General features: G+C 40.5%; 1 protein-coding gene across 1 annotated transcript in view; it reads right to left on the bottom strand.

The window, feature by feature from the left end:
• The window catches only part of LOC124802964 (protein SYS1 homolog), a 41,872-nt gene that overhangs the window by 21,168 nt on the left and 3,109 nt on the right, over positions 1–17,595 (bottom strand). Inside the window, exon 2 of the mRNA XM_047264055.1 lies at positions 652–719. Coding sequence (XP_047120011.1) covers positions 652–719 — 68 coding nt within the window. The remainder of the gene's footprint in view (positions 1–651; positions 720–17,595) is intronic.

The following is a 17,595-nucleotide window of genomic DNA, read 5'->3' as shown; positions in this document are numbered from 1 at the left end:
AGGGCTCATACGGACAGTTGTGTTTTCCCCATTCTATTTGCAAGTGGAACTAGTAGTGCTATAGGATACCCTCTTCCTCTGCTTTATGCTGATTTTCAGTGTATCTACGCAGCTGTCGGTGTAGATTCACACAAACCATGGCATCTGCAACAAAAGCTTGACTCAGTGGGCAGCTTCGGAATGCCCCCAATGTGATCAATGTGGAGCCAAAGAGCAATCAATCACCCACCTGGCCCTGGTTTGCCCCAATACCTCCTTCAAGGGTGTGCTACAAGACATCCACAACCTCACCAGTGAATGGCTGGGGCCCATAGTGACCTGCATTTGTAATAAAGAAAGGGCAATGAACGAAACAGATATATGTTCCTTTTGTTTAAGTTTTCAATTGCTATTGTAACTTTTAAGTTATCAGTTACAATGTGTTCAAGTTCATTTGAATATTACTCCCACCAAAAACAGACATGTCATTCAATGAACATGACACTAAATAAATTTAACAAAATGAAATTAAGTACTAATACAAATGGTGGAATCAACTGTGTTCACCAAGCTGTGGACTCGAAAGTTTTACAACACTGAAATATTAACTCATGAAAGATCTTAATAAAATACCTATCAAACAGAAAAAAATCTGCAGCAATAATGACCTACCCAACAAGAGCATTTAAGACAAATGCAGTAATGATTAATTTTCCATTAACATCTCGTACATGAACCTCCTGAAATAAAAAGAGAGCAAAATTGTTAAATAGACATCATAAAAGCTACAGAAAAACAACTTAAAATAATTAAATAATACGCCACTGGGCAATAATAATTTTCCACTGGCATGTTAAGAAGATAAAATAAATAACATGTAAAGCCAATTTAATGTAATATCTAGAATTTCAATTTGTTACGAACAAAATAAATAATATCTGTGCAGTTCCAATGCATTGCAAGAGACATAGTTTAATTCAACGGTGTTACAAATTGTAGTACACTGTGATAAAAATGTCTTACTACTACACAATTCCTAACACTGTGAATGTGTCACGACTTTTGATCTATTATTTATCCATAATACTGTACATGAACTACAGAAACACACCCCGTCAGCAATTTTTTTAATCTATTCTATCTACATTTAATCTGAATTTTTTCAAACTTTCACATTCATAGTGTCTCTTTTCTGCATAGATGGTCTGCAGCTAAGCATGCTGTTTACTTGGGCTGTGGTTTATTTCTCTGTTCAACATCTATCATGAATGTTGTTCTGTCACTAATTTCTGTTACTTTTATACTCAACTATTTATTTGTGAAGCTCTGTCCAGCAGCAAATGTTTTTGCACTTCTCCTAAAAATTGAGTGATCTGTATGTTTGTGGCACACAGTCACACACATTAGAACACATTATTTACAGCTTTCAAGCTCTGGCTATTTTTCTGGGTGAAAATGAACACAATCACACACACACAACCACACAGGCATCCAACAGCACATATTGCAGACATGAAGACATTGACTATTAAGGAACAGTTGCCTGATGGAGGGGCAGTGGGATAGGGAGGGACACATGCGGCAAGGGAGGAAATAGCTCAACGCAGCAGTGGAAAAGATAGATGACTCAATGTCTGCACAATGACAACAAAAGGTGTTCTGAGGGGACAGAGCATACATGAGATATAGAGAGGGGAAGGTGAAAGGGGGGGGGGGGGGGGGCAGAAAGAGGAAGGCGGAGATAGAGACAAGGAGAGTGTGGAATTGGCAAACAGTGGCGGGACAGGGGGGAGAGGGAGGTGGAGGGGGGGAAGAGAGAGAGGGGGAGAGGGAGAGGGAGGGGGAGAGAGAGAGAGAGAGAGAGAGAGAGAGAGAGAGAGAGAGAGAGAGAGAGAGAGGGGGGGGGAGGGAGGGAGGGAGAGAGAGAGAGAGGGGGGGGGAGGGGGGAGGGAGAGGGGGAGAGGGAGGGGGGAGGGAGGGGGAGAGGGAGATGGAGGGGGAGAGGGAGGGGGAGAGGGAGAGGGCCAGTTGGTTGAAAAGAGGGGAGAAGGAAGCAAATTATGAGGTCATCAGTCCCTTGTTCCAAATAAAACAATGCCCCAAGTGTGAGAATAAAACGGACAAGAATATAACACAAAATGGAAAGAAAGAGAAAACCACAAGAACGAAGGAAGGTCAACGAACACTAAAAGGAACAAAAGAGGACAAGAAAACAACAAAGAGATGCTAGAAAGAGAAGAGAGTAAAACAAGAGAACAGATTACAGTGGCTGGCTGACCACAAGAATAAAAAGGAAAAGCCAGCCACTCTGCAATACACTAAAACCTCCACTCTAAAAGCACTAGGGTGGAGGACACAGAGGGACAAATGACGTGCTAAACCTAAGATCAAATGATAAAACCCACCCTCAAGAATGAAACATAAAACTAAATCAGCCAATGAGGCAATGTCAGATAAAATGAGTGGCAACAAGTCTGGTAACCCAAGATTTTATCGCTGGGCAGTTAAAGTGGGACAGTGCACCAGATTACGGGCCACTGTCAACTGGGCACTGCACCGACACTGAGGTGGGTGCAGGTAACCATGGGTCGCCCAAGTGTGGCCAGTGTGGAGCCGGCAGAGGACAACTGATTACCTGCGAGAGGCCCGCATGGAAGACTTCCACACATTCATAGTCTCCTTAATGACACACTGGTTGTTGTGCATACTGTTATGCCATTCTGTCTCCCACAGCTGAAAAACCCTGCGGCGTACGTCAGAACGCAGGTCATGTTCAGAGATGCCAATCTCCAGAAGCGGTTTCCGTGTAGCCTGTTTGGCCAGCCTGTCAGCAAGTTCGTTACCTGGGATGCCGACGTGTCCTGGGGTCCACACAAACACCATTGAATAATGGGACCGGTCCAAGGCATAGATGGACTCCTGGATGGTCGTGGCCAAAGGAAAGCAAGGGTAACACTGGCTGATAGCTTGTAAGCTGCTCAAGGAGTCTGTACACAGAAGAAACGATTCCTCGGGGCATGAATAGATACACTGAAGTGCACGAGGTATGGCCACCAGCTCTGCAGTGAATGTACTGCAGCCATTGGGCAAGGAATGCTGTTCAATATGGCCTCTGTGGGGAAAGGCGTAGCCAACATTACCATCAGCCATCCAACCGTTGGTGTAAACCACTTCAGAACACAGAACACTTCAAGAATCGAGGCAAAGTGACTGTGGAGAGCTGCAGGATTAACGAAGTCCTTAGGGCCACACCAAAGGTCCAGGCAAAGCTTCGGCCTACAGCTAAACCACGGTGGTGTACGTGAATTGATTTCGAGGAGACGTGGTACAGGCAAGGACTTCAGTTCAGACAGAAGCGATCGCACGCGAACTGCAATCATTAGTCCTGACCTGGGCGGCCTATGCCGGAGGTGAACTGCCTTGGTTGGGAAAAGAAGATGGTAATTAGGATGTTCAGGAGAGCAATGAATGTGTGCAATGTAACTGGTGAGCAGTTGTGCACGTCTGATCTTCAGTGGAGGGGTGGGGGAAGAGAGGAAGGTGGAGCTGGAGAGAGACAGGGTGTGAGGGGGACAGGGAAAGATAGGAAGGTAGGGGTTAAGACACAGTCAGGGACAAGGACAAGGAGGGGGAGGGTTGGGGGAGAGGAGAAGGAGGCAGGGGAGAAGGGAGGAGAAGAGAGGAGAAGAGAGGAGGGGGGGAGAGGAGAAGTAGGGGGGGGGGGGCGGAAGGATTGTGAGAACACATAATGTGCTTGCAAGACTATTTCCACATGCATAGTTCAGAAAAATTTGTGCTCGAAGGGAGTTTCAAATGGCATGCATAGTGAAGCAGCTGAAGTCATTTATGTTGTGGTGTGCAACATGTTCGGAAACTAGGCGGTCAAGTTTGTGGTTTGCCATAGTTTGGCTGTGGTCATTCATGTGAGTAACCAGTTGGTTATTTGTTAAGCCAACATAGAATGTTGCACAGTAACTGCACCATAGCTGATGTACAACTAGGCTGCTTTCAAGTGTGGCCCTGCCTTTTAAGGGGGCAGGAAATGTCTGTGACTAGACTGTGGTAGGTGGTGGTGGGTTCGTGTGTGGAACAGGTATTGCACCTGGGTTGTCCACAAGGGAATGAACCATGGGGTACATCACTGGAATAGGAATGGACAAGAATATTCTGAATTTGGTTCAGGCAGACAAAGCATAAAGCTAGCTGTACACCATCATTTCAGGATCAGTAACACGGTTTCACAATCAATGAATTTCATATAGACAAATAATCCATAGTTTCTTAGCAACAATTTCCAGAAATAAAACCATGGGCAACAGAATAAATCAGTTATGGAAATTTGTCAATAATTGAACAAATCCATCAAAGTTAAGTAGCATACACTTATACAGTGGAATCTTGCATAGCAAGCATAATTTGTTCCAGAATCTTACTCGTAGTGTGAAACACTCATTAAGTGAAACAATTTATCCCATATAAAAATTAATGTGAAATACAATAATGTGTTCCATGCTAAAAGTTTTATCTTATTCATGCCATTTATTCAAGGAAATTATAAACACACTACTATGCACTTTATTATTCATAATACATAACCTAATTCTTCTTCATTAGGAAGCTATCTATAGTAATTTGTTTCTGCTAATGCTTCAACACTTGGTGAAAATGCAACAAAGCATTTTTGTCAAACTTGTAGTGCACATAGCCACTGCTTTATTGGGGTGACGATTTTCAACTGATGCAACCAATCCCCACACTTTCAGCATTTCTCTTATTGCGCCAGAAGACTGCTGCTTTGCTGTTAACTGCCTCTTCCTCCTCCTCCTCTTTCTCTGAAGAACTCCTCTCCACAGCTTCCTGCTGTCAAACACACTGCAACTCCATAAGCTCTTCAGTGGTCATTTCTTGGTTATGATCTTCTACAAGCTCATCGATATCATTGTTATCAATTTCTAGTCCCATGTTCTTGGCCAAAGACACAATCTCATTGACTACAGGCTCCACAGGTACTGACTCAAATGCCTCAGAGTCACATTCGACAAAGCACTGTAGCTAAAGCTTCTTCCAAGCAGACGTGAGGGTTCTTTTGGTGACCCCTTTCCAAGCCTTTCTGATCATCTTTTTGCAGGCGGTGACGTTGAAGTGATATTTCCAAAACTCTCTGAGAGTGAGATTGGTAGCTTCAGTCAACTTAAAGCAATGCTTAAAGAGCACTTTAGTGTAGACCTTGAAGTTAGAAATACTGTGCTGGTCCATAGGCTGGAGTAATGGAGTAGTGTTGGGAGGCAGAAATTAGATTTTGATGAATTGAAATTCTTCTAGGAAGTAGTCTTGTAGCCCTGGAGAACGGGCACAAGCGTTGTCCATAACAAGCAAGACATGGAGTGGCCGATTCATCTCAAGCAAATATTTTTTCCCCAAAGAACCAAACACTTCATTGATCAAATCACAAAATAGATCACATGTCAGCCAAGCCTTGTTGTTGGACCTAAACATCACATTCAACCTGCTCTTCTGGACTTTACACTTCTTGAAGTATCATAAAGTTCCTGAATGGTAAACATGCAATGGTTTAATTTTCAAATTGTCACTTGCATTGGCACAGAATAGCAGTGTGAGACAGTCTTTCATTGGCTTGTGACTGGAAAATACATTCTCCTCTGTCAAGCTTTGAAATCTTTTTCCACAATAGACCCATCTCATCACAATTAAAAGCATGTTGCTGCAGATAACCCTCAGAATCTATGAGCATCTTGAAGTTGCCGATGAATTTCTCTGCTGCCTTTGTATCGGAGCCAGCTGACCGTTGTTCTCTTAAACTCGTCAAACCACCCATGGCTTCCCTTAAACATTTCTTTGGATGCTGATGATCCTGGCGTCTTCCTAACAAGGTCAGTAAAAATCATTCTTTCCTTCTCACAAATGATGTTCTTGTTAATAAATTGCTTTTCATTTATCCATATAAGGAGCAACCTTTCGACATCGTCCAGAATAAGAAACCATAGTTTAGATACTCTTTCACTCCCTTAGAAGCATGTCTCTCCTTAATCTTGTACTTGTTCTTGTGGATAGTGGAAATAATTGATGTAGACAGACTACATATATGCATGTTAAATCAGCAACACTCACACCATGTTCGCATTTTTCAGTGATTTTATGTTTCATTTCTAAGGTCATTTTCTGTCTCTCATGGTTGTCTTCTTGTGGCTTTATCTTCACGGACATTTCTATGAAGGTTATTAAAAATATGCACACAAAAAAACACAAGTATAGAAAAATGTGTAATGACCAACTGCACTAAGATGGTAGCAGAAGAAGCACTACATCCTGACTGGAGTATGTACTAAAGACATTGTTCATATGCTGCTGCTGAAAATGAAAGGTGTTCATAATGTTGAACATTTCCCCACTGCATGTGAACAGCTGGTGACGTCACTTCAAATCGTCATCACTCATCAGGCGAAACATCGCTCATTAAGTCAGTAATTTTTTTAAAATTTGTTTTGCTTGCTACGTGAATTGTGCATTATGAGAGGAGCTCATTAAGCAAGGTTCCACAGTACATCATTAAAGCAGATTATGCGACTGTATAAAGTTGTGTGTTAACTAGCCCTACCAGTCAAAATAGACAGACATTCAGTGAGGACGGTGTAGGGCTGAAAAGAGATTTGTTACTGGTACTCTGATTTGCTTATTCAATCTGAGTTATGGACAAATTTTAGGCACCTAATTCAACAGCGGCTTTTGTGAAATAAAAATGCAAGGTAGATAGGTAAATATAGAACCACAGTCTCAATCAGAGGAGTGAAGAACATCAGCAGACAAACTGTTCTGACATGATTACAAATTTAAAAGTTTTGTAATAAATTGCTGTCACTGACCTCCAGAAAATGGTGCCACAACTGTTCCAAACTTTGGAGTCGAGAGACGTAAGCAAATGGATTACAGGAATATGCTGCTGGACACAAACCAAGTGTGGCAGAATGGAATGCTTGCTATCTAATAAAGTGATTGAAAATGTATCATCAACACAATCTAAAGTAGGGGAAGGAATTAACTGACCCTATCGACATCAGTTGTCGGCTTCGTCTTGTGATGTAATGATGCTGTGGTGTTTGAGGTCATATATGCACAAACAGGAAGACAAGAGAACAGTGACAATATTTCTTTGCATCTCTGTTTTTCTTTGGACTGTAGAATGGAGTAACACACTGATCTATAGCACAGCCCAAGGTCTAGGTAAAGTTGATAGGTGACTATTTGGTTGTGAGTTGGCTAAGTTGACAAATGTGAATACAAAATGTTAGTCGTGGCGAAATACCAATCTGCAGAGTAGCTCAAGGCATAGGTCAGTCTGGAAGGTGACTTTTTAGCTGTGAGGTGGTGAAGCAGCATCAAGGGCTTCAGTTAATCCGAAAAAACATGAAATGATAAAAAAAACATTGTTTACAGTGTTCTTAAATATTTATTATAGCAGCCTCAACTGCAAACAGTCACACTTGGTAACTAGTTTCACAAGTAATGATCACCTTCAAATGTAAAAATAAGGCATAAGATTTGATATTGCATTACATTCAAGGAAAAAATTGAATCTGTTGTTCACCAGCAATCTCACTGAAATTTAAGTATTGTTTCTTACATCACAATGCAGTGTTGCAGTTCTCAACTTCATTACATTAGAATTGGCCTATTACTGTGCTGTGTGTTTGTATTAGGTAGTCACAAAACGGAAGGCCCCCAGAGAAGAACATTGGATGATGCTGCTTTCAAGTGTAAAGTAATTCTTTATGCTGAAAAATATGGTAAAAGGAGAGTGAGACGAGTTTAATGTAGCTTAAAGAAGAAAGAGAAATTGGCATTATTTGCAAGTAATGCTACTAGAAATAAATCCACTGGCCCTTGCAAAGGAAGACATCCTGATGCTGAAGTAAAAATTTTGGAAGTCATCCATGAATTGAGAAAGAATGGGAAACCTGTGACTAGTGACACCATAAGGAATGAATCAAAACAGGTGGTTGCAGTTGTTAATACACCAAGGCTAGACTGGCTTCTAAATGTATGGGAACTCTTGTCTTTGTGGGCTTTCTAAGCTACCATCAATGCTTTGCCTTGATGCATTTCACGATCATCTCACCGATGATGTAAACAAAGAAGCCTAGCCGGTGACATTGTTATTATTCCTGGAGGAATGACTCCCGTGTTACAACCTCTGTACATTACTATAAACAAACATTTGAAAGGTTATGTTCAGGAACACTAAAAATTTTTGTATGAGCCAACCTGTGACCAACTCCAAAAGGAAAAATTAAGCATGCTGCACTCCACATTATGGCATACTGGGTTTTGGCTGCCTGGAAAGGCAGCACTAACCACAAAATTCCAGAAATGGATGGCAGTGAAGATGATGTGCTCTAGAATGACACTGAGGATGATGGGGAAAAAGGAAATGAACCTGTTTCGGATGTAGACTCCTCTGAGGATATCAGTAATGACGACATTATTGAATAACGACTAATAATGCCTGTAATTTACAGTATGTTTGTTTGCATGTCATGTAGGTAATCAAATTAGGCATTCATTTTTAATACTGACTGTGTCATTTAAGACTGGATAACTCAAAATATGATGATGTTTTGATATTTCATATATACAACCATTGTTGTGTAAAATAAGTTTAGCCTACCAGTGATGCAACAATGAAGTCTTTTTTTATGATTTTAATCTTTAAAATTGGGATGCACATTACATTTGACGGCACATTAGTTTCGTGTAAATACAGTAGCAATTTCAGTGGCAAACAGATGAAAAAAATTTAAAAATTTTTAAGTGTACTTGAATTAACAGGTAACAGATTGACAATATTTAAAATCCATAAAATTGTATCTGATTAGTCAAAGGGTGGAAAGTCAAAACTATTTAAAATATAACATAATCAAAGCTGTAAGAAACTGCTAACAACATGAAAGTATGATTGTGGCAACATTACATGGTGACTAGCATTTTACTAAATTGACTATGCATCATAGAGGTCAATGTGTCATGGATGATGGATAGCAGAGGGAGAAAGGTGGGAAGACGAGAGGAAAAAAATACTGACTGTGCAATATTAAAATGTAACAAAAAAATGGCTCTGAGCACTATGGGACTTAACATCTATGGTCATCAGTCCCCTACTACTTAAACCTAACTAACCTAAGGACAACACACAACACCCAGTTAAAATGTAACAAAGAACTGTTTAAACGTCATAATACTAGTAATTTAAAATTAAGAAGCAATTTAAGTAATGATGCTAACATTAATACATGAAACTTTTTTCCACTTTATAATTAAATTCACTCATTCTGCCTGTGACCATGCTGCCAGCAAGTGTGGTGAGCTACTAAGGTAGTACTGTACTAAGTGAGGCTTTAGCAATGTTGGAGACTTTCTGCTGATTGGCCCATCTGAGTATGTCATTAAAAATCTTGAAGTACATTGAATTCTGGAAGATACATTGAGGATCGGGTATGTAATCTGTTTTTTTCAAATGATATCTGCATATTTCAAGTTCTTACAAAATGCTTAAAAAATGTCCTTTAGGCATAGCATGTAAAATTTCAAGATGGGTGGCCCTAGGTCCTCCCTAGTGTTTACTATCAGTTAATGATCTTCAGATGATGTGTTATTGCTCTCTACTACAATTTGTTCTTTAACTTGGGCCTCGAAAGTTCTACCAGTCTGACCCATATACTGTTTATGACAGTTGTTGCACTTAATCTTATAAGCACCCAATGGACTAACTTTACAACTTAATTTATTAGTATCATGTTTGAGCTTAAAACAAAGTGTTTATTTATGCAGAAGCCTACTCTCAAACCAGTTTTCTGAAACACACAACACACAACAAACAGAAAAAAACTACTATAAAGTCAACATAACAAAACCAAAATCGTTAACTCACTGAAAAATATTCTTCTGAAAGCACAGTTACTACCAATACCACACACGTGCAATGCTACCATGCAAATGAACCCCATATGCTGCATAACACACTACCCATAAACACACCACCAGAGAGAACCACCGACCACAACAATACACCATCTATAAACACGCCACACCTGCAAACTAAATCAAAAACATCGCCTAACACACCACCAGAGAGCAACACTGAGCACATCAAAACGACACCTACAAACACGCCACTCTCACAAACCAAATTCCGCACCATCGTGGCGTCACACACCAAAAGAAGCCGATGTGTGGAATCAGACACTTCCATTGACCATGCAAGTGGACTGAGTTGAATGAACACAAGCATAACACATCTCAAGACACCCTCTGGGGAAATTGCATGCACTCAATGTTTTAATTTAACTAGAAAATTTTAAAAAGACATTTCATGCATTACAGTCCTTTGTTACATTCTAATACCATACAAAAGCAGTATTCTTCTTCTTCTTCTTCTCCTCCTCCTACCTTCCTCTCTTCCCTATCCATCATCCATATTACATGAGTTTATGTGATGCATAGTGAGTTTAGTAAAATGCTAAATGCCATGGAATGTTGTCGCGAGCACAGTATTTTGTTGTTTCCTTTACATTACAGTACTATGCCCTTTTAAATAATTTTGACTTTTCACAACTTGTGATTAATTAGGCACAGCTTTAAGGATTTTACACATTCTCAAAATGTTACCAGCTTATCCAGGTACAATTTAAAAAAAATAAGTTTTAAATATTTGCAGCCATTGTTATTGTAGAAACAGCTATTTCTTAATGTTTTATTTAATTTTTAGATTTAAGTATGATTATTACATGTGACTGACGTTGAATATCAAGAGTGTGTGTGTGTGTGTGTGTGTGTGTGCACTGAGCTGATGTAAGTAAACTGTTCCGCGAGTGTGACCATGTCGTACTACAAAAGACTCCAGTACTTCAACTTCTGCAGCAGGTAACTTTGATCATTCTCCCTACATTGCACTTCCCTGCATTTGTTACCCCAAGACAGTGACAAATATTATTAATGTGTACAGTGTTGAAGGGGCTACCGTGCTTTACTGATCACAAAGTTAATTTGATCCTATTGTGCAGTGAAGCAGAAGACACTGCTGCCACAATACCAGGATGTGTATCACAATGCCATGTGCTTTCACTTTTGATGTTTAATGCTCTGCTTGACAGGGGTGTTCCTTAGTTAATGAAAAAATTATTTTGACATGGACAAAAAGCATTAGAAGTATGTCCCATATCACTATAAAGGAATAAAGTATTATTGTGATAGAAAATATCATTTGGACAAAGTACAACAGAAATGATGTTCAGAATTAATAAGATAACTACACACTATGTTGAATCCTTTTCCATTCTGTGGTTACTTGTACTCCAGATCTTGGGAAAAAACTGGCAAAGTAGAAATTCTTAAGAAGACACGGTCTCATTTGAATTCAGTTCCAAAAAGCATTTTTCCGAATCCACCAGATTTGTCTGAAATCAAGCAAGCAAGCTTGGGTTGATCTTCTGATCACAGAAGCTTTCTAAAGGAAAGAAAGTTTATAGTTTAACGTCCTTTCAAAAATGTGGTCATTAGAGATGGAGCACAAGCTTGAGCCAGAAAAGAATGGCAAATGAAATTCACCATGCCCTTTTCAACGAAACACCTTGGTATTTGCCACAGGAAAATCATGCAAAAACTAAATCTGGGAGGCTAACAATGCTTTGAGCTGTTGTCCTCCCAAATGCGTGTTCAGTGAGAAGGTATTGATGTTAGTGAGAAGTGGAAAGACTTTAGGAATAAACATCCACCTTGGAACACGTATCTAATTCAAAACCCAATGAAGATGATTGTGGGGTTGATATTTTCATCGTGAATGATCAAGACTCAACCATATTCAAATAAGACAATGGAGATGTGGTCACATTCTGAAATGAGGTTACTTTGAAAATGCTGCATCTGAAAATGTTCCAGAGGAACACACAGAAAGACATATTGTGGGAACTGCCCACTTTACACTTTCAAAAGTAGGACCTAGTCTGAAAGACTTGCACGAATTGACACTAAGTATTATGACCTGATTGACAAACTTAAACACCAAACTGTAAATATGTTATCAATGTATATGTATGTGTTTTGTAATGATGATAACAACACCACAAAATGCACACACACACACACACACACACACACACACACACACACACACACGGAGGGAGGGAGGGAGGGAGGGAGGGAGGGAGGGAGGGAGGGAGGGAGGGAGGGAGGGAGGGAGGGAGGGAGGAGGGAGGGGGAGGGAGAAAGAGAGGGAGAGGGAGAGAAAAACAGGCAGAACATGGCCAGAGAAAGAACTGGAAGTACCCATAAACCAGCCAACAAGGAGACAGTCCAACCAGATTAACCAAGATTTGGAAAGAAGACAATCAAAACAGAGCCAGGGCATTATGGAAGATGTCTTTCAAAACAGACCAAAGTGGAGAGCACTCAATCATCAGATGCAAAGAGATGATCAAGATGATGAAACAGAAAGCTAAGTTCTTAGTAAATTAATTATGATCCATTCCTAGCGGCACACAATCAGCTAAAAGATATAACATAGAGGTTCATTTCTGCAAATGACATATTACTGAGTCAATAAACCATTCTTTATCTATGGTAATGCCGAAGAATATGATGTAAGTACACACTTCGATCAGTGACACTATCAATGAGTATGGTGGCCTCACACAATCACTTATATTTTACCTAACAAAGCACTGGGTCTCTCATGGGAATATGAGGGCTCTGATGACGCTATTCTTGTTATTACTACTTTCAAACAATAAAAAACTGAAAATGTCATATCACAGTGGGAAACTAAGGATTTTGATCAAGGATGTCTATATAAATACACTGCATGATAAAAAGAAGTGAAACACCCAGAAGACATGACTGGATATCAAAGTAACTTTGTACACTGCACATCACTGGTGAGTGTGTTAATGATTACAGTTGTAATTCCCTATGACAGATAGAATGCCCACCGGAGTGGATACATGAAGTTCATGCTTAGTGTTGTCACCATATCTGGTAGGATATATAAGAGGTGTGAAGAGCATAAGATTTTCAGTGATCACAGAGTGAAGATGCAGCACATTTGTGTGAGACAAACATTTGTGTGAGACAACGTTATCAGCACCTGACGAGTTTAAAAGGGCCCTCATTGTGGGTCTCCAATCAGCCGGTTGACTGAATTGTACAACATCAAAATTTTTGGGCATTTGGATGTGATAGTGGCCCAATGTGGACTCCATGGGAACATGAGGGCAGGCATACTTGTTATAAGGGTCTGGTTGATCACAGTATTGTGCACCATGCAGATCACAACTCTTCACATCTGTGCGTGACATCTTGTTAACAAGTAATGGACTGCCTGCAACATTCTGTGCCAGTTCTTTGGAGGCAATGCAGTGTTACGCCTTGCGTCATGTTGCGGGGAGTCATAGAGCATGACGTAAGGTCATGGTCAGTGAGTATAATAGTGACTTTGGGAGAGGTCCCATTCTTCCCATTATTTGGAGAGGTATTGTGGTGTTACTCCTGATGTTACACTGTGGGGAGCCATAGCACATGACATCAGGTCATAGTCAGTGATTGTAACAGTGACCTGGTGAGAGGTCTTATTCTTCCAATTTTTTTTTTGGAGAGCCGCTCTGACATTACTCCTGGCATCATGCTGCGGCTGCTTTAATTATTTCTTTTTTTCTCCAGGCAATGTACAAACTCTCAACCAAACTGTCATCTTCCAATCTAATTTGGAGTTTGGACTCCACTAAAAGTCAGTCCATCATCACAACCTTCATTTTCAAAAACTAGCTGTTGCCGTGATAAATTTGTTGGTTTCACCAACTCTCAGCTGAAGTATCACCTCCTAATTTGGACTGCAATTTTAGCATGCTAAGATTGAGTCCATCAACAGAACATTCTTCAAAATACAGACAGGCACTACTGTGATCTTCAACAGACCATTATGCTCACCATGTAAGATAACTTTGTCCCAAATTCTTACTCGGAGGCTAAAAGGAAACTGTGTAACTTCGGTTACTCAATAAATCAGTAAAATGTAAAGGCCACAAGTTCAACTAAATAGTTAGGAATTACAATTACGAGAGTACTGCCAGGTGGTCTGGCATCCTTACAAGATAGGATCAACAGACTAGATCGAGAAAGATCAAAGAAGAGCAGCACATTTTGTATTATCAAGAAATAGGGGAGAGTGTGTCACGGACATGATAAAAGATTTGGGGGTCACCAGAAGGGTCCGATAACACGCGTCGGCTTTGACCCGTGATGTAAGTCTGTTGTGGTGTGTGATGCCATGGCGGCGCAAAGTTTAGTTTGCGAGTGTCGCGTGTTTGTGGATGTCTTCTTGTGTTGTCGGTGGTGCTCTCTGGTGGCGTGTCTGTAGGTTGCGGATAGCGTTTTGTTGTTGGTTTAGTGTGTGCTTGTGATGTGTTTGTAGGTGGCATGTCATTGTGGTTTGGTGGTGCTCTCTGGCGGGTTCGTGCGTTGCGTGGTGTTTGTCGTATTTGGTTCATCTGAGTTGTTGACGTTGTCAGCTGTTGTTGTGCTTGTAAGTGAAGATTGGTGGTGTATTGTGCAGTGAGCTGATGGTTTAATTTTTGTTTTGTTTTATAGTAATGTAGTGTTGTATGAGGGTTGTCGTGTTTGAATTTTTGAGATCACTTTTTTTTGTCTTTAGGAATGGATATGATGGATAAACTGGACAGTTTTCGGCTGTGGGGAATGATGGGTGACACAGCTATGTCACTCAGCTCTTTGGACTATTGGCTGAGCTAGTGAAGTGCTCTGCGTGCGGAGAATATATGAAGCTGACGAAAGTTTCGGTGTCTCGGACGCTATATGTGGAGGTGCCGGCGTGACAACGTTTGGCGCTCCATTCGCCTGGGTACCTGGTTCGAGAAGTCTACGTTGGGCATGCGTGAAATTGTTTTGTTGAGTTAACATTTTTGTTATCAGTTCTCACACGGTTTTTGTGCACATGAGGTGGGTGTGAGTGAGTGATGGTCCTTGATTGGTATTCTTTTTGTTGGGAGGTCTGTTCAGAGTATATTAAATACAGGGATAAGTTGGGTGGGCCTGGAGTAAAGGTTGAGATTGATGAGTCACAGTTTGGTAGAAGGAAGTATGGGAGGGGTAAGCCTGTTGTTGGTTTATGGGTGTGGGGGGCTGTGATATCGGGATCTGGTTGTTCTGAGTGTTTGTTTAGGGTTGTGGAAAATCGTACCAAGAGGGAGTTAGTGGGGTTGATTGAAGATTATGTAGAACAAGGTACTACAGTAGTGTCTGATGGGTTTACGTCTTATAGTGGGTTGGGTCGGGAGGGTTACAAGCATCTGATTGTTAATCATAATGTAGAGTTCAAGAATTATGATAGTGGGACCTGTACAAATACTATAGAGGTTTTGGGGGCTGTTAAATCTGTAATAGGGAGGGGGAAGAGGAGCTCTTCCAACCTTAAGGCTCATTTAGATGAGTACTGTTGGCGGAAGAGTGTCCCTGAGGGGTACTGTATTTTTAGGGTTTTCTTAAGGGCTGTTAGTAATATGTACAGGCCTAGGGTTGTGAGTTAGTGAGGTTTTGGGAGGGGGGTTATTGGTAAGGTTTCGTGGGGAGGAAGGTGGGTGATGGTTGTGGATTTTTGTTTTTCTGTGGAGGATTCGTTTTGTTGTAGTTTTTTTAGTTGTAGACTGTGAATGGTTTTTTTACTTTGTTTGGATTTTTTTTTTTTTGGGGGGGGGGGGGGGGTTGGTAAGTATGTTTAGTTGTCATTTATTCTGTGTGTGTGTGTGTGTGTGTGTGTGTGTGTGTGTGTGTGAAAGAGAGAGAGAGAGAGAGAGAGAGAGAGAGAGAGAGAGATTGTGGTGTTCGATCTAGAAGGCAGTGCCGGAGCTTTCATGTGGTAAATTTTGTTTTTTTTTTTTTTTTTCCTTCATGTTTTTATCTGGTTAGATGACTTGTGGATCACGTGTGGGGGGTTGTGTTGCTGTTATTGGTGAGTTGGTTTTGTGTGTTGTTGTTGTTGTTGACCCTGTGAGGTTAAGGGAAGTGTTCGATTCCAGATTTGGTGTTTTCTTGTGGTTTTTGAGGTAGTGATTATTGTGGAAATGGTTGTAGGCTTGTGGTTTCTGAATTTGTATTGATGCTTTCTGTTGACCTATATAGGTCAAGGGCTATGTTTGATTCCAGATTTGGTGTTTTCTTGTGGTTTTTGAGGTAGTGATGATTGTGGAAGTGGTTGTAGGTTTTGTGGTTTTTGAACTGGTATCGATACTTTCCATTGACCTATATAGGTCAAGGGAAGTGTTCGATTCCAGCTTTGGTGTTTTCTTGTGCTTTTTGAGATAGTGATGATTGTGGAAGTGGTTGTAGGTTTTGCGGTTTTGGAATTGGTATCAATACTTCGTTTTGACCTATATAGGTCAAGGGAAGTGTTCGATTCCACATCTGGTGGTTTCTTGTGGTTTTTGAGGTAGTGATGATTATGGAATTGGTTGTAGGTTTTGTGGTTTTTGAATTGGTATCGATACTTCCTTTTGACCTGTATAGGACAAGGGAAGAGTTTGATTCCAGATTTGGTGTTTTCTTGTGGTTTTTGAGGTAGTGATGATTGTGGAAGTGGTTGTAGGTTTTGTGGTTTTTGAACTGGTATCGATACTTTCCATTGACCTATATAGGTCAAGGGAAGTGTTCGATTCCAGATCTGGTGTTTTCTTTTGGTTTTTGAGGTAGTGATGATTGTGGAAATGGTTGTAGGTTTTGTGGTTTCTGAATTGGTATTGATACATTCCATTGACCTAAATAGGTAAAGGGAAGTGTTCGATTCCAGATCTGGTGTTTTCTTTTGGTTTTTGAGGTAGTGATGATTGTGGAAATGGTTGTAGGTTTTGTGGTTTCTGAATTGGTATTGATACATTCCATTGACCTAAATAGGTAAAGGGAAGTGTTCGATTCCAGATTTTGTGTTTTCTTGTGATTTTTGAGGTAGTGATGATTGTGAAAGTGGTTGTAGGTTTTAAGGTTTCTGAATTGGTATCGATACTTCCCATTGACCTATATAGGTCAAGGGATGTGTTTGATTCCATTGGATATTGTTTGTAGTTGATTTTGCGAATGTTATGGTCGGTTTATTTAACCAGTTTTATCATTTGGTTTAGCAACGTGTGTTTGTTACGAGTTTGTCTCCACCCAAAAACCCCCAATTTCCCCCGCTTGTCCCGTGAGGTTCATTATAATATCGGAGGAATATGTATTTGATGGTTTTTCGATCAATTTTCATGTTTGTTGTCATGTTTACGTAATGACGTCATACTCGCAATATGGGAGTTGTTGTGAATGGTCGTTTCCGCCATATTGGTGACGTCATTGGTCAAAGCTGATGGGTGGAATCGGATGTTCCCATAAACCCAGATTTGGGGTGAACATCAGTAAAACGAAAGCGTTTATTGTTGCGGTGGAATCTTCTCACAAAATTCACCACATTTTTCTTCCGGATGCAAAAATATTTTGTTGGTAATGACCTGCATGGGAAGAAATAAACATTATAATAAAATAAGGGAAATCAGAGCTCGCACAGAAAGA

Source organism: Schistocerca piceifrons, chromosome 6 (genome assembly GCF_021461385.2).
Source record: "Schistocerca piceifrons isolate TAMUIC-IGC-003096 chromosome 6, iqSchPice1.1, whole genome shotgun sequence".
NCBI classification, from domain to species: domain Eukaryota; kingdom Metazoa; phylum Arthropoda; class Insecta; order Orthoptera; family Acrididae; genus Schistocerca; species Schistocerca piceifrons.
This window is presented reverse-complemented; position numbering and strand designations above follow the sequence as displayed.